The 20,271-nt window shown below is 42.1% G+C and overlaps 1 protein-coding gene across 2 annotated transcripts in view; it reads left to right on the forward strand.

Annotated features, from left to right (window-relative positions):
- The window catches only part of TM6SF1 (transmembrane 6 superfamily member 1), a 42,709-nt gene extending 26,443 nt beyond the window's left edge, over positions 1 to 16,266 (forward strand). For both annotated transcript variants that reach the window (XM_069956614.1, XM_069956615.1), the window contains 4 exons: positions 11,946 to 12,050; positions 13,531 to 13,623; positions 15,098 to 15,217; positions 15,850 to 16,266. In XM_069956614.1, the coding sequence (XP_069812715.1) occupies positions 11,946 to 12,050; positions 13,531 to 13,623; positions 15,098 to 15,217; positions 15,850 to 16,041 (510 nt within the window). In that variant the 3' untranslated portion in view covers positions 16,042 to 16,266. The remainder of the gene's footprint in view (positions 1 to 11,945; positions 12,051 to 13,530; positions 13,624 to 15,097; positions 15,218 to 15,849) is intronic.
- The last annotated feature ends 4,005 nt before the right edge of the window (positions 16,267 to 20,271 follow it).

Genomic DNA, 20,271 nt, shown 5'->3' on the forward strand with positions numbered 1-20,271 from the left:
ACTGTCACTGTTTCAAATACAACAGCAAATGCTCTTTGTTGGATCTGGGGTAACCAAACAATGCTACAAAATACATATACCCTTAGGCCTGGAATACTCGGAATATTCCTCCTAAGGACGTTATAGGTTACAACATAACATGTTGAAGGGGCCCTAAATTCTAAATAGCGATCCCAGTGTCTAATTCAGTCATAGGCTATGTTCACACAAAGTTTTTTCAGCTCCGTTTTGAGTCTAAAATAACGGACGTCATTTAGCAGCTGGTGTTTGTATATTACTCTAGTTTGGGTTACTAATTGGCCTTTGGGTGTGGCCTAATTGAAAAGTCCATTAAATTTATTAGTAAAAACTGAGAAAGAATGGTGACAAAAGAAAAACTGAATGTGAACAACTAATAAAAAATGTCCGCTGTTTGCAAAAGACGTCCGAAAAAAATGATCATGTTCATTATATTGATTTCTGCGGTAAAAACGTCCATTATTCAATGTATTTTGCGCAATGGACGTTCGTCTTCCCAAAAATGAACGTTATTTTTCTATTCTCTATTCTATTTCGTTCTCTTTTTTTGACATTGTGTGAACATAGCCTTAGACTGCAGACTCCACTGACAAGCCTTAAGAGAGGGAGCTCTCTCCAGTTACACAGTACAATTGGGATCGTATTTTTAAATCACAACTTTTCTGAGGCTATTTGTACATTATGGCACTGTTGTTTCAAAACACTTTTGACATGTAAGAGAGATGTCAAAAGTTTTGATCAGTGTTCAGACCCATACCAATCACAAGAAGGAGCCAGAAGTCCGCTCTCAGCTTGGTCCTCTCCAGGCTCTGTGATGGCTCCAGACTGTGATGAGCCGGGCTTATGATGTTAGTCTATAATGGCATATTTGTCTAATAAACCCAATTACAAAGTTTCTTAAAATCGCCTGGACTATTGGTTTCTGCAAAAAATGTTAATGACAGTGACACTTACACTCACCGGCCACTTTATTAGGTACACCATGCTAGTAACGGGTTGGACCCCCTTTTGCCTTCAGAACTGTCTCAATTCTTCGTGGCATAGATACAACAAGGTGCTGGAAGCATTCCTCAGAGATTTTGGTCCATATTTACATGATGGCATCACACAGTTGCCGCAGATTTGTCGGCTGCACATCCATGATGCGAATCTCCCGTTCCACCACATCCCAAAGATGCTCTATTGGATTGAGATCTGGTGACTGTGGAGGCCATTTGAGTACAGTGAGCTCATTGTCATGTTCAAGAAACCAGTCTGAGATGATTCTAGCTTTATGACATGGCGCATTATCCTGCTGAAAGTAGCCATCAGATGTTGGGTACATTGTGGTCATAAAGGGATGGACATGGTCAGCAACAATACTCAGGTAGGCTGTGGCGTTGCAACGATGCTCAATTGGTACCAAGGGGCCCAGAGAGTGCCAAGAAAATATTCCCCACACCATGACACCACCACCACCAGCCTGAACCGTTGATACAAGGCAGGATGGATCCATGCTTTCATGTTGTTGACGCCAAATTCTGACCCTACCATCCGAATGTCCCAGCAGCATGCGAGACTCATCAGACCAGGCAACGTTTTTCCAATCTTCTACTGTCCAATTTCGATGAGCTTGTGCAAATTGTAGCCTCAGTTTCCTGTTCTTAGCTAAAAGGAGTGGCACTCGGTGTGGTCTTCTGCTGCTGTAGCCCATCTGCCTCAAAGTTCGACGTACTGTGCGTTCAGAGATGCTCTTCTGCCTACCTTGGTTGTAACGGTTGGCTATTTGAGTCACTGTTGCCTTTCTATCAGCTCGAACCAGTCTGCCCATTCTCCTCTGACCTCTGGCATCAACAAGGCATTTCCGCCCACAGAACTGCCGCTCACTGGATGTTTTTTCTTTTACGGACCATTCTCTGTAAACCCTAGAGATGGTTGTGCGTGAAAATCCTAGTAGATCAGCAGTTTCTGAAATACTCAGACCAGCCCTTCTGGCACTAACAACCATGCCACGTTCAAAGGCCCTCAAATCACCTTTCTTCCCCATACTGATGCTCGGTTTGAACTGCAGGAGATTGTCTTGACCATGTCTACATGCCTAAATGCACTGAGTTGCCGCAATGTGATTGGCTGATTAGAAATTAAGTGGTAACGTGCAGTTGGACAGGTGTACCTAATAAAGTGGCCGGTGAGTGTATATAAGTATATAAGTACATATAAAACAGGCTAAAAAGAACTTCTCTAAAGCTATGAAACATTATGGTATTTTTAGGATACATCATGAAACTGATTTAATGGCAAGCATGTTATTTAGGGTTTTTATTAATGGGTATAATCTAAATGTTTTTCTATTAAAGTGTCACTGTCGTTATAACTTTCTAACTCTAAATCAACAGTAGATGTGATATAAAGCAAGTTTGCAATTTACATTTATTATTTATTTTTTAGTTATCATGGAAAGCACAGCATGTCCTGTTTTCCGACTTTTTCTTTCTCAAAAAACAGGAAACAGTCAGAAAACAGGATGTTCTGTGTATCCCAGGCCACCTGAGTGAGCGCTCACGGGGAGGAGGCAGTCATGTGAGCCGTGACTCTGTACTGGCCGGAATTCCTGTGTTTAGTCTCTTTTTTTCCAACCAGCACAAGTGAGAAAGTCTGCCTTCTGGAGACTGGACCTGGATTTCTGGTAAGTTCAGCTTTGTGTTACAGCATGATAACAACAAAAATAATAATGAATGTATATTGCAAACTTGCTTTATATAACATCTACTGTTGATTTAGATTTTGAAAGTTATAACAACAGGTACATTTTAAAGAGAACCTATCATCTAAATTTCACTGTCCCTAATATTAAAGTATATCTTTCCCTAAGTCTATCTATGAAGATACAGACTGCCTTTGCAGTCTGTATCTTATGCCTTACCTACTACTCTGTGCCGGTGCAGCAGGGTCGGCGCCGCCATCTTGATTACGTCCTTGCGTTCCACCGCTGGAACGCAAGTTACGTCATCAAGATGGCGGGGCCGGCCTTGCTGCACAGAACAGAGTAAGTAAAGTAGAAGATACAGACTGTAAAGGCAGTCTGTATCTTCATGAAGTCTATTTATGAAGATACAGACTGTCTTTACAGCCTGTATCTTCTACTTTACGTAATCCTCTGTTCTGTGCAGCAAGGCCGGCCCCGCCATCTTGATGACGTAACTTGCGTTCCAGCAGTGGAACGCAAAGACGTAATCAAGATGGCGGCGCCTGCCCTGCTGCACCGGCACAGAGTAGTAGGTAAGGCATAAGATACAGATAAATAGACTTCATGAAGATGCAGACTGCCTTTACAGTCTTATACTTTACCTAATCCGCTTGTTTGGTTTAGCTAGGACGGGGGGGGGGGGGGGGGCGCCACCTTGAAGACGTAACTTGCGTTTCAGCGGTGGAACGCAAATTATGTCATCAAGATGGCACGCAAATGACGTCATCAAGATGGCGGGCCCCCCCGGCCTTGCTGCCGCTCTGCATGACGGGAGTTTCCTGTCTCGCGCTGGCTCGAGGAGCCGGCGCGAGGCAGGAAAGTAAAACAGGAATATTTTAAAAACGCAGCTTTAAAATTAATTAATTATATTTACAAATATTGTTAAATTGTGTGCTATATTCACACTGTATATTTTCTGCTGCAGTACTGGTTGGGACGATCTTTTCAGAGATGGCCGGTCTCATACGTAGTGTGAACATAGCCTAAGTAATAATGTTAAAGTGATATTATCAGCTGCAGCCGCAATAGCAATCACAGTGAAGCAAGCGCTCTACCAAGGTGGGGAGAGGAGGGGAGCAGAGAAGTCCCGCCTCAGTGACACTGTCACTCAGGTGGCACCAAGGATTAAAGGAAACCAATCATTTAAAAAACGGCTATAACGCTATGGGAATGTGCTGTAGCCTCAAACTTACCGCCGGACCTCCCGCAATGAATTTGAGGCTTTCTGCACCTACTCAGTACGGCGCGGACCGGACCCGCTGTACTGTGCATGAGCGGCACAGAAAGAACGTAGGCGTGCTGATGTTAGGGACAGCACGCCTCTTGGTGATGTCGCCACAATTATGCAGGCTAATCACGCCCAGAGGTGATTACTACTCCAGAACGCCCAGGGACCATGACTATTTGCCACAGCTCACCGCCCACCGTGACTACTTGGGGGTAATTTACATACAGGGCACCAACTTAATAAAGTAAGTTTTCGGGCTGTACACTCCAGGGACGGGGGGGTGTAGAAGCAGGTTTGAGAAGTGTGCTGGATGCTGCTACAGCACATTCCCATAGCGTTATAGCCATTTTTTAAGTGATTGGTTCCCTTAAAAACCTTTTTTTCTGCAAAGACAAGCCTCATACCTCCTTAAGTTTCTGTTCAAACTACGCAATTTGCACAGAATTTTAAGCAGAATTTGCAGCAACACGTGTAAGACATGTGCTGTGAATGTTGTTCGGGCAGTCACAGGTGACAGTATCACTTTAAGGCGTAACTGTCATGTTTTTTTTTTTATTGCAGAAATCAGTAGTATAAGCGATTTTAAGAAACTCTGTAATAGGTTTTATCAGCCAAAAAAGCCTCCTTCTGTACTCAAGAAGCAATCTCCCAGCCTCCCCCCCTGACTTCTTATCTGTGCATTATCAGGCAAACACGTCTTCATTACAGAGAAGCCAGTGAAGACGGGCTCTGCTCTCTCCATTGTAAGCCTATGAAGGGGGAGGGGCTGAGGGAGATGAGGGAGCAGGAAGAGGTGACATGAAGGTCAGCTGTCTGTAGACTCTCTGGGCACCTAAACCGCAGGATTCTGGGGTCAGAAAGGTCAGTGCTTATCTATGAACTTACTGAGAGAAGATTGCAGGGTGTTGTGCTGTGCAGGACTGCTCCGTGCTCAGTCACTCCTAACAGCCCCTCCCCTCTCCATAGCCACATAATGGAGACAGAAATCCTGCTTCATTTGATGTGAGGGGGGAGGCTGGGAGATTGCTTTTTCAGTCCAGAAGGAAACTCTTTTAGTACATAAAACCTATTACAGAGTTTCATAACCCCTTAACGACCGCGGGCGTATATTTATGCCCTGCGGTCGGTAAGGACGTTCAGAGCGAGGCCGCGTTGCGGGCCGAGCCGCTTGTAGCCTGGGACCGCAGGTATTAGCGGGCACAGTCCGATCGCCGTGCCCGCTAATACAGTAATCGGATGCAGCTGTCAAAGTTGACAGCTGCATCCGATTACCGTTTGCAGCGTCATCCCTGGTGTCTAGTGGGGAGATCACTCCTCTGGGATGTTATCCCGGAGGAGCGATCTCCGTTTCTGAAGCCGGCCGGGGACCGCTCCAAGATGGCGCCGTCCCCGGCTCGGCACTCGTTTACTTCCGGCTGCAGCAGCCGAAAGCAAACGAGTGCCTATCTCATGGATCATCTCTATGAGAGATCAAAGCACTTATACTAGAAGTCCCCTAGGGGGGCTTCTAGTATAAGTGTAAAAGTAAAAAAAAAAAAGTGTCATTATTAATAAAAAGCCCCCTCCCCTAATAAAAGTTAGAATCACCCCCTTTTCCCAGGATATTAATAAAAGTAAATAAATAAATAAACAAACATGTTTGCTATCGCCATGTGCGTAATCGCCCGAACTATAAATTAATCACATTCCTGATCTCGTACGGTAAACGGCGTAAGCACCAAAAAATCCCAAAGTGCAAAATTGCGCATTTTTGGTCGCATCAAATCCAGAAAAATGTTAATAAAAAGCGATCAAAAAGTCGTATATGCGCAATCAAGGTACCGATAGAAAGAACATGTCATGGCGCAAAAAATGACACCTGACACAGCCCCATAGACCAAAGGATAAAAGCGCTATAAGCCTGGGAATGGAGCGATTTTAACCCCTTAAGGACAGAGCCTGAAATGGCCTTAATGACAGAGACAAATTTTATGAATATGACCAGTGTCACTTTATTCATTAATAACTTCGGGATGCTTTTACCTATCCGGCTGATTCTGAGATTGTTTTCTCGTGACATATTGTACTTTACATTTCTGGTAAATTGGAGTCGATACTCATAACAAATCTTTATGAAAAAAACCCAAATAATGTGAAAAAATGTGAAAAAATGCATTTTTCCAAATTTGAAACTTTTTTGCGTATACAGAAAATGGTTATACCACATAAATTATATATTAAATAGCATTAGCAACATGTCTACTTTATGTTGGTGGCATTTATTAAACTATCTTTCATTTTTTTTAGACAATAGGAAGCTTAAAACATTAGCAGCAAATTTCCAAATTTTCAGTAAAATTTCAAAATCAGATATTTTTAGGGACCTGTTCAGGTTTAAAGTGTATTTGAGGGGCCTGTATGTTAGAAAGCCCCACAAAGCACCCCATTTCAGAAACTGCACCCCCCAAACTCTGCAAAAGCATATCCAGAAAGTGTTTTAACCCTTTAGGGGAGTCACAGAAATAAAAGCTAAGTGTGTAAGGAATTTGAAAATTTTAATTTTCTGTGCAGAGATTTTATTGTAATCCAATATTTTTCATAATTATAAACCTATTACCAGAGAAATGCACCCCAATAATTATTGTCCCGTTTCTGCAGTTTATAGAAATACCCCATATGTGACCCTATTGCGCTATTTGACGCAACCACAAGCCTCAGATATAAAGGAGCGCCTAGTGAATTTCAACGCCTCCGTTATATTTGGTCATTTCTGACTGTACCACTTCAGGTTGGCAGAGGCTCTGGGGTGCCAAAACCTAAAAAACACCCCTAAAGGGACACCATTTAGAAAACTACACCCCTCAAGGAATGTAACAAGGGGTGCGGTGAGCATCTGGACCCCACAGGTGCTTCACAGATTTTCCGAACAATATGGCGTGAAAAAAGAAAAATTTATTTTTTACACTAAAACGTTGTTCTAGCCTTCAATTTTTCATTTTCTTAAAGGGATAAGAGGCAAAAAAAGACAAGAAATGTGTAGCGCAGTTTCTCCCGAGTACGGAAATACCCCACATGTGGCGATAGAGTGCCAAGGGGGCGCAGGACGAGCCTCCAAAGGGAAGGAGCGCCAATTGGCTTTTGGAAGCTGAATTTCACTGAAAAGGATTTCAAGGGCCATGTCGCATTTACAGAGCCCTCGTGCTGCCAAGACACTGGAAACCCCCCACAAGTGACCCCATTCTGGAAACTACACCCCTCAATGAATCTAACAAGGGGTTCAGTGAGCATATGGACCCCACTGGTGACGGGCACAAATGTGGAACAATGTGACGTGAAAGGGAAAAATTTCATTTTTTCACTTTCATGGCACAAATGTGCCCGTCATCAAGGGGTCCATATCCTCATTGCACCCCTTGTTAGATTCCTTGAGGGGTGCAGTTTTCAGAATGGGGTCACTTGTGGGGGGTTTCCAGTGTTTTGGCAGCACAAGGGCTCTGTAAATGCGACATGGCGTTCATCATCCATTCTAGCCAAATCCAACCTCCAAAATCCAAATGGCGCTCCTTCCCTTCGGAGGCTTGCCCTGCACCCACATGGCGCTTTATGTCCACATGTGGGGTATTTACGGACTCGGGGGAAATTGCTCTACACATATTGTGTGTTTTTTTCTCTTTTAACCCCTTGTGAAAATGATAAATTCAAGGCTAAACCAACATTATAGTGTAAAAAATGTAATATTTCATTTTCACGCCACATTGTTCCACATTTGTGCCCGTCACCAGTGGGGTCCATATGCTCACTACACCCCTTGTTACATTCCTTGAGGGGTGTAGTTTCCATAATGGGGTCACTTCTGGGGGGTTTCAACTGTCTTGGCAACACAGAGGCCTTTTGAATGCAACATGGCCCCTCAAAATCCATTCCTTCCAAATCCAGCCTTCAAAAACGAAATGGCGCTCCTTCCCTTCAGAGGCTTGCCCTGCACCCGCACGGCGCTTTATGTCCACATGTGGGGTATTTACGGACTCGGGGGAAATTGCTCTACACATTTTGTTTTTTTTTCCTCTTTTAACCCCTTGTGAAAATGATAAATTCAAGGCTAAACCAACATTATAGTGTAAAAAATGTAATATTTCATTTTCACGCCACATTGTTCCACATTTGTGCCCGTCACCAGTGGGGTCCATATGCTAACTACATCCCTTGTTACATTCCTTGAGGGGTGCAGTTTCCATAATGGGGTCACTTGTGGGGGGTTTCAACTGTCTTGGCAACACAGGGGCCTTTTGAATGCAACATGGCCCCTCGAAATCCATTCCATCCAAATCCAGCCTTCAAAAACCAAATGGCGCTCCTTCCCTTCGGAGGCTTACCCTGCACCCGCATGGCGCTTTATGTCCACATGTGGGGTATTTCCGTACTCAGGGGAAATTGCTCTACACATTAAATGTTTTTTTTTATCTTTTAACCCCTTGTGAAAATGAAAAAATCATGACAAGATTAATGATTTAGAGTAAAAATTTTACAAAAATTACACTAAATGTTGGTCTAGCCTTGATTTTTTTCCATTTCCACAAGGGGTTAAAAAAGAAAATGAACACAAAACGTGTAGGGTAGTGTCCCCTGAGTACGAAAATACCCCACATGTGGGCATAATGTGCCATATGGGCACAGGGCAAGTCACCAAAGGGACAGAGCGCCATTTAGAGGCTGGAATGGAGGATGGAGGCCATGTCGCAATTACAAAGCTCCTGTGCTGCCAGGACAGTAGAAACCCCTGACAAGTGACCCCATTCTGGAAACTACACCCCATAAGGAATCTAACAAGATGTGCAGTGAGCATATGGACCCCACTGGTGACGGGCACTTACGTAGAACATGTGCCAAGAAAATAAAAAATAAAATTTTTTTCATTTTCACGTCCCAAATGTGGCCGTCACCAGGGGGCCATATCCCCGCTGCCCCACTTGTTAGATTCCTTATGGGGTGTAGTTTCCAGAATGGGGTCACTTGTGGGGGGTTTCTACTGTCCTGGCCGCACAGAGGCTTTGTAATTGCATCATGGCATCCTCTAATGGGAATGGCAGCCATACCTACTTAGCTGGGGAAAAGGGACAATTCTAATTTATTTGGGGGTATTAGGCCAATTATTAGTTTATAAGGTTGAAAATGACAGGTGTCCATCAAACTCAACCTGTGTTGATCCAGAGGAAGGCAAAAAACCCTCGTGAGGCAGACGACAGTAGCCTCATCACAGGGGAAAAATTACTTCCCGACTCCATATTGGCGATCAGAATAATCCCTGGATCAACGTGACCCCTGAAATAGGAATAAGGGACAGAATTTAGATAATGTAGATCCCCAATGACGTGTGGTGCGCCTTGGAGCGATCCAGTATGCAGAGGCCGGGGGGATCAGGACAGGTGTCACACTGGAAAATGTTGTCCTTCCTGATCCCCCTGTTACCCCACACTCTGCACTTCTTCTGGGGTCTCCTGTTCTCCAGTGTGCGGGACGTCACCTGGAAAATGTTGTCCTGGTGCGATCCGGGGTCCTTCATATCCAGAAGCACTGGGTCCGCTCCATGGCTGCTAAATATTAGGGCGCTATTACTACTTCTGATATTTTCGGATTGTGCCGCAAGCTACAGTAGCTCAGGCAGCGAGGGACCGGAAGAGGGGGTGCTGGTATAAAAGTTATCCCCGTACAGGTGGTAACCTTTATCCAGCAGTGGGAAGATCAGTTCCCGGACGATCTTCCCACTAACTCCGAGGATGGGGGGGCATCTGGGGGCATCTGGGGGCTGCATTCGGGTGTCCCTTCCTACATACACTCTAAGGGTACGTGCACACTGCGGAATCGCGACAGATAACCCTTCGTGCATTCCGCAGTTGGCACCCACCGGCGGACTGATGCAGGCGCACGTCTCCACACCTGTCATAGACTCCATTCTATGCACGGGCAGATTCCGCTCTCCGTCCAACGTGTTCATTCTTTGGATGGACAACGGATTCCGCCCGTGCATAACATGGAGTCTATGACACGGGTAGAGACATGCGCCCGCATCAGTCCGCCGGCGGGTGCCAGCTGCGGAATGCACGAAGGGTTATCTGTCGCGATTCCGCAGTGTGCACGTACCCTAAGTCTGTAAGTGTACCCTGAGGTACGCTCACACAGTTTAGAGAATTTCACGCCATACAGTCATCTCTTATTGGGACGGTACTGGCGGAAAAGACGTGTCGGGGGGGCAGCGTACGCTACGCTACCCCCAGACACGTCACTGGATGATGAGGATGATGAGGATGAATGGAGGAAAGAAGGATCCCCCCATTCATCCTCACTGGCTGTTTTGGTGTCGGAGGCAATAATAACGTATGCGTCCGACACCGAAAACACCCTGGGGGCCATCTTTATATGGGGACTAGTATATGGGGTATGTAGTGGTGTAGTGTCAAACTTTATTCAATGTAGTGTGGTGTAATGTAGTGTTTTTTACGTGTTTTTTATATAGTATAAAAAAAAATCCTACGCCAACAAAGGAGTTGCTGATAAATGCCGCACTTATGTGCGGCACTTATTAGCAGACTGTGGCAGTAGAATATAGAAAAAAAACACCCTACGCCAAAAAGGAGGAGTTGCTGATTAGCAGCGCACTTTCGTGCGATGCTGATCAACACTCAGCGGCGATAGGGTGCGGAAAATAGAAAAAAAAAAAATAATTTTTTCTACATTCTGAACATCCCTGTAGCTGCTGATAAGTGTATTACACATATCAGCCGCTAGAGGGCAGCAGAGCGCAAAATACGGAAAAAGCCGACGCTGGAGCCGAAAATAGCCGAGAGAAGCCGAATGTGACGTCATGGAAGAAGCCGAAGACCCGAACGAAGACGAGGACGCCTTGAACCCGGAAGACGCCGATCAGGAGCCCGGGACAGGTGAGTAATGTACAAATACCTGCTCTGGACCCCTCGGCTACCTAGCTGAGGGGTCCAGGGCAGGTATTTACTATTTTGTGGGACTCTGATCGCCGTGCCACCGGCCCGATCGCCGTGAACGGCCAGCCGGCCGTTCACGGCGATCGGGCCGGTGGCACGGCGATCACCATTACTTTTTACAGTAATGGCGGTCGGTGCCGTCCTCGGACAGCACCGACCGCCATTTTTTTCCGGGTCATCGGGTCGCCGATGACCCGGAAAGGTTCCGATCGCCGCTGTTTGCTGATCTGAATTGATCAGCCTATAGCGGCGATCGTAAGCCACCCCCCGTGCCGTGAAGCTAAGATGGCCTGCTATGATTTATAGCAGGCCATCTTCCCCGACCGCTGTGTGTGAACACGCAGCGATCGGGGAAACATCGGGCGTAAATTTACGCCCTGATGCGCCAAGTACCAGGGCGCGAGGGCGTAAGTTTACGCCCGATGTCGTTAAGGGGTTAAGGAACGTATATTTGTAAACAATGGTTTTAATTTTTTACAGGCCATCAGATACAATGAAAGTTATATATGTTACATATCGTTTTAATCGTAACGACTTGTGGAACATATATAACAAGTCAGTTTTACCCCAGGGCGAACGGCGTAAAAACACATATCCACTAAAAACACAAAATGTGTTTGTTTTTTTTCAATTTCACCACACATTGAATTTTTTCCTGCTTTTGCAGTGTACTTTATGCAAAAATTCAGCCTGTCATTGCAAAGTACAATTAGTGGCGCAAAAAATCAGGGCTCATGTGGGTTTCTAGGTGAAAAAATGCAACTGCTATGGCCTTTTATGCACAAGGAGGAAAAAACTAAATCGCAAAAATCAAAATTGCCCCGGTCCTTAAGGGGTTAAAATAGCTTGTACTGTTGATATTTAATGTTTTCAGAAAAATGACCCTGAAATGACAGTTACGCTTTAAGTTTTAATATGAAATATATTATGGTTTAAAATAGCCATTATTCTTGATCAGTAGTACATTATTTACTTGTAAGCCTTATGTTGTTTTCTGCAGGAAGTCCAGAATATTCAGCAAAAAAATATATTTCACAGACCGTCTGACCTGTTGCTGGCCATGTACCTGATTACTGCAACTATCTTCTGTATTTTCAGGGGAATGGTGAGTTAGCTACTGTACCCATTCACATTGAGTCCAGTACTTTGTTCAATGAAGATTAAAATGAATTTGTCAGCTGCAATTCGCATCCCAGACTCCTGACACTGTTAAAAATCTTGATAAATAGCTGTTAGGTCAAAACATGGAAAAATTATTTTATTCTTCTGTGCAAGCTGGAATGCCTCATCTTTTCCCTTCCCATCCCAAACTCTGCTTGATTGACAGTCAGCTGCAAGCTGGAACAGGAGCTTAGAGGTATTACAGATTGCAGCTGTTCAGGAGCCTTGGGACAGCCTCTTTGTGCTAGAGACTTAAAGCTTTTTTTTCTATGATATGGAAGCACAGGTGGATATATGAAAGGTACTGTGTGTCTCCTTGACCTAACAGCTGTCTAACAGTTTCAGCAGTTTGGAATGTGAATTACAGCTGACAGATTCATTTTAAATAGGTGCAGAGTGACACATGGATACAATTTTTATTAAGCAAGAAGAGTCTGATTTCAGCTGTAGGAGGTACACAGGGAGCTGTTGTCAGTAAGTGCTGTGAGTACACTAATATTGTACACTGAACCATTTTACTATAAACTGTCCAACCCGTTTAACTGACCTGAATGGAACCAATGAGTTGTGTATATGTGAAAACATTGATGTTGGCGGTGATGTAAAATCACACAAAGTCTTTAAAGATATTGTCCAGCGAAAATCTTTTTATTTCAAACCAACTGGTTTCAGAAAGTTATATAGATTTGTACTTTACTTCTATTTAAAAATCTTCCGCCTTTCCATACTTATCAGCTGCTGTATGTCCTGCAGGTAATTTTGTTTTCTTTTTAGTCTGATACAGTCCAAGACAGAACTGTCCAGAGCTCCTGCTCTTGACAGTTCCTGACATGGACAGAGATGTCAGCAGAGAGTACTGTGTCAGACGAGAAATAAAACACCACTTCACCACAGCAGCTCATCAGTACGGGAAGACTTGAGATTTTTAAACAAAAGTAAATTACAAATCTATATAACTTCCTGAAACCAGTTGATTTGAAAGAAAAAGATTTTTTGCTGGAGTACCCCTTTAAGACGCAACTGTAGAAGGCACAAATCTGAAGTCTGACAACAGAACCCACACCATTTATTATGCCTGTAAATTCAAGCAAAGATAGTTTAGCATAAATAACTGATAATGGAGATCATTTATATTTCATTTTTTTTATATACCGTATATTTTCTGTGTTCACATTGTATATATGGTACATTGATGTGGAAATTGAATTTCCTGTGCTACCCCTGATTGTTTGGTGCCCTTTCTGTGCTTACATGATGTGTATATAGCGGCCATTCTGATGGTTAGATGGGACCTGATGGTCAGTGGTTTGGTTACTGGTGGATGGCTTGTGATTGTCTCATTGGTATTGGAAGAAATATCTGGAGAAAAAAAACGGGTAAAACTGCAAATGGTTAATATGTGTGCATTTTACCCTGGTCCGCAGATTGCTCTAGACTGCCCTTCTGATCTCTGTCGACTATATATACAACTTCAAGAGCCATATATAAGAGACCCTGCTGCCTACCCAAAACTCCAGGTAAATTACGTGAAGCTACCCAAACTATATCCATACTGAACATTCTCTACATATATGTTACCTTTCTATAAATGAATAAAAATGATAAAACATTGATAAAACCATTATTTTTGTCTAACACAGCTAAAAAAACTCAGTTACACCGATTGATGTAGGAATATTCCACCATGTTTATTCTGCTTCATTGCTGAGTGTAAACATGTCTGTGATCAGCCGACAAAATTATTTTTTTTTTTCCCATTGAAATCATTATAATGGTGCGTTCACACCTACAGGATCTGCAGCTGATTTTCTGCAGCAGATTTCATTTAAATAATTGAACACAGCATCAAATCTGTTGCAGATCCTGTAGGTGTGAACGCACCCTTAGGCTGCGTTCACACTACGTATATTTCAGTCAGTATATTTATATTTCAGTCAGTATATTTCAGTCAGTATTGTGGTCCTCATATCTGTTCACACAATGTTGAAATTGAGTGGATGGCCGCCATTTAATGGCAAATATTTGCTGTTATTTTAGAACAACGGCTGTTATATTGAAATAATGGCAGTTATTTACCGTTATATGACGGCCATCCACTGAATTTCAACATTGTGTGAACAGATCCTTTCTGTGTTTTTAATCCACTCCTGGTTTTGGTTGCAATACTGACTGAAATATACTGACTGAAATATACGTAGTGTGAACGCAGCCTTAGTGTATATCTTCTTGTGTAAACAGGGAATGTGCTGCCAGCATCAATCTATGTCTATAGGAACATAGAAAGAACATTTGTTTATTCAAAAGCCTTCAAATAATTGAAATCTAAAATCAAAGTAAAAAAGTTTCATATAACTTCCCATGAAGAAGAACTCTTAGGGCTTTATTACATGGAACAAAATGTACTTGTGCAATAGGCACAGTGATTAGTAAGCAAATGCTTATTTGCTGAATTATTTTAGCAGATTAAACAATCCCCATTCATTGACCACACATCCCCCCCCATGTAATATGGCTTGTGTGGCCAAGCTGCTGACACTGCTGTTAGGACAAGGAGAAACATGGTATCTTACAATGGTATCCAGCTGTGCATCCAGAATATAGAATAACGCTTTTATTCTATAGTACAAAGTGTCAGAGAGGCGTTCCTGAGCTCCTGATCTGCTACAAGCTGGAATACCACCTAACTACCCCTCCCATACCTGAACCTGCTTTATTGACAGTCAGCTGCAAGCAGAGGTAAGTGTGCGTCAATCACTTGTGTCCTGCATCCCCATAGAAGTGGCAGAATGGAGATAGCGGAGAGCTGGGGAGTAAAACAAGCTACTACACTCCTCTTCCAACTTGCTTTCATGGTTGCTGGGGGTCTAAACAAACTTGGCCAATCAAAACCTTTGACGCGTACCTGTGTCATGTCAATTTTTTTTGTAAATGACAGGTACTCCTTAAGGTTCCACTGTGTTCACAACCTGTGTTTCTGTGTTTGCCTTGCAGATGCTAGTATATATGTTCTATTCTGTTCCTTACCATCTAATCATTCTGTATGGTCTTCTTGTTCCTGGATGTACATGGATGCCAGATCTTACCCTTATTTACGCTGGTGGATTAGCTCAGGTAATATGAATATAACATTTAGATAAGAAGGAGCAAATTAGGCCAAGACAATAATTGTCGTGTCACAAAACATTGGTGGAGATTTATCAAAGGGTGTAAAATATACACCTGGTGTAAACTGCCCAAAGCACAAATCACAGCTCAGCTTCCAGCTCTGGTAAAAAGAAAGAGGAGCTGTGATTGGTTGCTGTTGGCAGTTTACACCAGTGAATATTTTACACCCTTTGATAAATCTGGGCCATTGTATTTATTACTGCTAATTAAGGTTTTAGTGTGGATTCTGCACCTTACAGTACAAAGCAAGCAAAATCCACCATAAAATCCCATATGTAACACCTGTAGATTTAAAAGTGTGTCATTTATTTATTTTGCTCAATAATACAAGTGGTTTTAAAAAAGCGATAGGTTCTAGGGATGGTCCGAACCCTCCGAGGTTCGGGTTCGTATGAACCCGAACGCTCGGCATCAGATTCCCGCTGTCTGCTCGCTCCGTGGAGCGGGTGGATACAGCGGGAGGACCGCCTGGAAAACTGGGATACAGACAGATTATGTCCAAGATCTTGGCATGTTGCACAACCAGTCTCTCCATATTGCCTTGTAATTGTTGACTTTGTTCTCTTTCCACCTTTCAGGCACAGTTTTCTCACATTGGTGCATCCCTTCATGCAAGGACTCCTTACATCTACCGAGTTCCTGATGAGGCAAGACTTTTGGTTTTAATTCCAAATTTACTTTTTGGGATTTTTCCACAGATATTAGCTCATCGCTGTGTAAACCAGCCAGAATTTTTTGTAAAGATGAAACCGGGGGCCAAAACTAACTGAAGAGTAAAAGGATAATGATGTCATGGACATTTACAGACATTTGTTTTCTACTGTAATGTTCTTGCAGAAAGAATCCACTACCCAATCTAATGTGAGTGGTCCAGTTGGCACTCTAATCCTACTTTATAGCAAGATGAGGAAACATTGAAGATGCACTCATACAACTGACTCGCCCTTTATGATCAATATGTTGGACACGTGACACCTGTACGTTACTGATGTTTTTGTCTAAAAAATACTTTCAGAACTGTTGAAACAGCATGAAAATTATATTAAACTCAAAGGTGTTTTCTAAAACTTAATAATTGATGGCCTAGGCCATTAGTGTTTGATCAATATAACTGTGACCGCTGTCTGTCAGCACACTAAAGGGTCCATGACAGTCCTTATTTGCACAGGCACAGTGACTAGTAGTTACAGGTGGCTGTGTTTGGTACTGCAGCTCAGTACTGTTCAGTGGGACTGAACTGAAGTACTCAGCCACTCAACCGCTGAGAAAATGACATTTGCAGAAACGCTGCAGCCCCCTTGTTCTGGGTTGGACCACCATTGTATAAACACTGCTGGCCTATTCTAAGAACAGGTCATTAAAGGAGAAGTCCAGAGAAAATGATAATTTTCCAGGAGGTAGGGAGGAACATAATAAACAAGCTCTACTTACCACTTTCCATGCCTCCACAGCGCTGCCTTACCCTTCTGGGCATACCGTCTGGCTTCTGGATCTGCTTCTGAAGGGACATCATGAGTTGGCTGATGGATTGCCCACTCAGCCAGTCAGTCACTGGGGCAGAACACTGCTTCAGTCACTGATTGGCTAAGCAGTAATCCATCAGCCGGGTCAAGTATTTTCCCCCAAGTCGTGACATTGTAACTTGGGGAAACTTAAATCTGGAGGAAATCCCGGAGCCTGTGACATGGCATTGTGGAGGCATGAGGAGAGGTAAGTAGCGATTGTTTATTATGTTCACCCTGACTCCTGGGAAATTATGATTTTCTCTGGAGTTCTATTTTAAAGTTTACATCTTAGACAAGCTCTTGAAGGTTAGGGCTACACAGTGACATTGGTCACATGACATGAACATTGCAATGTCCCATTGAAACATTGCATCTAATGATCGTCAATATGGTGGCAATGCAACTTGCAACATGATGCAACCATGACTTAATAGTTGCATATAATTCATTTCTAATGGATTTTTAGTTGCAGGTTAGAAGTAATGTGACATTGTCAGCATTAACCTTAATGCAAGTCTTGTACTAATGCAACACATATTTTGGTTGTGTTTAGATAGCGGGATTGCAGTGTGTCTCAGGAGTAAGACCTGGTGCAATCAGTAATTTCTGCCAATGGCAATAACGCTTTAAGTTTAATTATATTTCCCAGAGTGCTATACATACATAACCCAGGGTTATTTTATCTGTTACTCATATTGCAATATAAGGGTTAAATATTACATCAAGTTGAGTTCATGTAATCAACAGGTAACTGGATTCATTATCATACAACATAAGACCTAAGACAAGTTAAAAGGTTTCTTTTTTTGCTTCTTTATTACTGAACCATAATGGACCTTCTCCTATCATCAACACTTCCATCAATATAATATACTTCATACACAACGCCAATGTTTACATAAGTTTTTCCTTTAATAACTGTGTTACATATATTGTAAATTAACTTGTGTGACCTGTTTCTTTCTTTACAATCTTTAACCACAATTTCTGACATACATCAGGAGTGTTCATTTTGTAAAAACAGCAATACAACGGTATACGACATGTGTTTCAACTACAAACACTGAAAATGCCAAAGATGCGTTAGAGAAGAACAAATGGAAAAAAATGTTTTCACAAAAAATTGCAAAAAAAATAAATAAAATCTATTATCACAATAGTAACATTATTGTTCACAAGAAAATACATTCTGGAATGGCTAATTATTAGTATTGTAAATACAACTGTTAGCTTGGTATAAAATAATTCTGTCTTCCACTGTACCGCCTGGATTGCCAGATGAGTATATACTGTAACGACACATGCTTTACACCAAGGAATGCTATTCCTCCTAGTATGCCCAGCATCTCCCAAACTCCTTGTGGAATCCTTAGACAGACCTTGACAGATGAAGAGCAGTAACAGAGGAGCTAAAGAAATAATAGAAAGCAGGCTAGCAGTGGCTATCATGGAACCCAACAGGAACCATCTATACTAATATGTTCCAATTTGGTCATGACTTCTACACAAAGCATAAGACCAAGGAAAGGTTATCTGTGACATCCAGGAAGGGTTGTTCAGTGGTAAAAACCCCTTTCAGTCTGTGGGTCTAGTGTATGATGGAAGGTTCTGCAAAATAGGATCTCCTTTCATTAGTCTTAATTGCAGAGGAAGGGGACATAATAATTAAAAAAAAATACACTTTATGGTTGCCACTAAGTAGAGCACAGTTTCTCACATCTAATCCTTAAGAAATCCAGTTTATGTATTCAGGATTTCCCATAGTATTCCATATCATTATGACAGTAATGAAATCAGCAGGGCAGTCAAGTGTCCAAGTCATTATTTGGAACGTTTGACCATTTTGAAGAAACATGGGGCACAAGTTCTCCTACTTTTCAATTTATATAGAGATAAATTAACAAATGAAACAAGTTATAGAGGTGAAGGAGTATACCTCATTCATGCTAATTTTGCAAAATTTGAGATAAATAAAGTGAATTTGATAAATTAAAGGGATTTTATTTGGGATTGTAACAGTGAAATAATTTTAAGACAATGTTTTTAATATTTTAATATTTATAAACACTCTGCTGTGTGCTGCTTCTGCCTAGAGATTGGTGGGGTATGAATACTCAGACTAAAACTTTCACCATAAGGCCATGTTTACACAACGCTGTGATTTATACAAAACATACGTTGTATTGGAATAATTGGAATCCTGGCCGGAGCATATACACATAGTATACTCTCTAGCCGCACGACAAAAAAAAAAAAGACATGTTTTGTGTGCAGCGGGCAATTGAGATGCGGGCACACACGGGTGCACCCGCATCCGAATCCACCAAAAGTACTCACAGAACGGCCGGTGTTATACGTAGTGTAACTCTGCAACACGTCAGGTTCTTATTATGACAGGGACACATTACAAAAATTGTAAATAAGCTGAGAAACACTACTGAAAGGCTGAGACGGATGCATGGATTTTTTTTTTTTTTTACTGACTAGAGCCAAATAACATACCATTCTTTTTTTCTATTGTTTGTCATTTCTGATTAGATTTTTAAAAATGTCTTTTCATTATGGGGGCAGCCATCTTGCCTGAGCTGTTTTAACAGCGCTAAGTGATATGCTATACTGGAAGCCCCATGGACACAGACAACAATGGACAGGATGTCCTATTGACATGAATGTGAAACATTACTGAGCAAACTCTGTGACCTTTGAAGAGGTCATTTCACAGGGAGGCAGAGCTGTGACCTTCATCTTTTGAAATCTACTGGTGTCACCTTTTACTGCAGTGCTGCAAACATGAATTTATAGCAGACCCCTTCTTAATATCACAGACAGAACGGGAGGTCTTATTTTCATTTTAGTCTTAGTTGTCAGAATGAGAAAAATGAAGATTTAAGGGTTATTTTATAATACAGATAGCAAAGGAAAATTGGAAAGAAAAAAATCACCAAAAATTCTTTAAAAATATGTTTAAATTAAAATCTTGATTTAGGCAATAGGTAATTTTTTTGATGACACATTCCCTTTGAACAAAGTTCTGTCTAAATACAACATCTAAAAAGCTGCTGCCAATACCAGACAACTCCCACAAAGTTTAGGGACATACAGGTAATACATATGTCTGCATCTGGTGATAATATTTTTCATACTAAATTTAAGTATATTTTTTGTAAAAATTAACGGGTAGATTTATCAAACATTGTATACAGTGAAACTGGCTCAGTTGCCCCTAGCAACGAATTAGATTCCACCTTTCATTCCTCACAGACTCTTTAGAACATGAAAGGTGGAATCTGATTGGTTGCTAGGTGCAACTGAGCCAGTTCCACTGTACTCCATGTTTGATAAATCTCCCCCTAAGCGTTTTGTCTAAAATGTGTAGGGCTTACAATTGCTTTTACTATATTGTCACTCTAATAACTTATATCATGTATGATTACGATAATGAATAGAGAGGCAGATGCTTGTATATTGAAAAAATACCAACTAGACAAGGACAGG

The sequence above is a fragment of the Dendropsophus ebraccatus genome, chromosome 1 (assembly GCF_027789765.1).
Source record: "Dendropsophus ebraccatus isolate aDenEbr1 chromosome 1, aDenEbr1.pat, whole genome shotgun sequence".
Taxonomy (NCBI): Eukaryota; Metazoa; Chordata; class Amphibia; order Anura; family Hylidae; genus Dendropsophus; species Dendropsophus ebraccatus.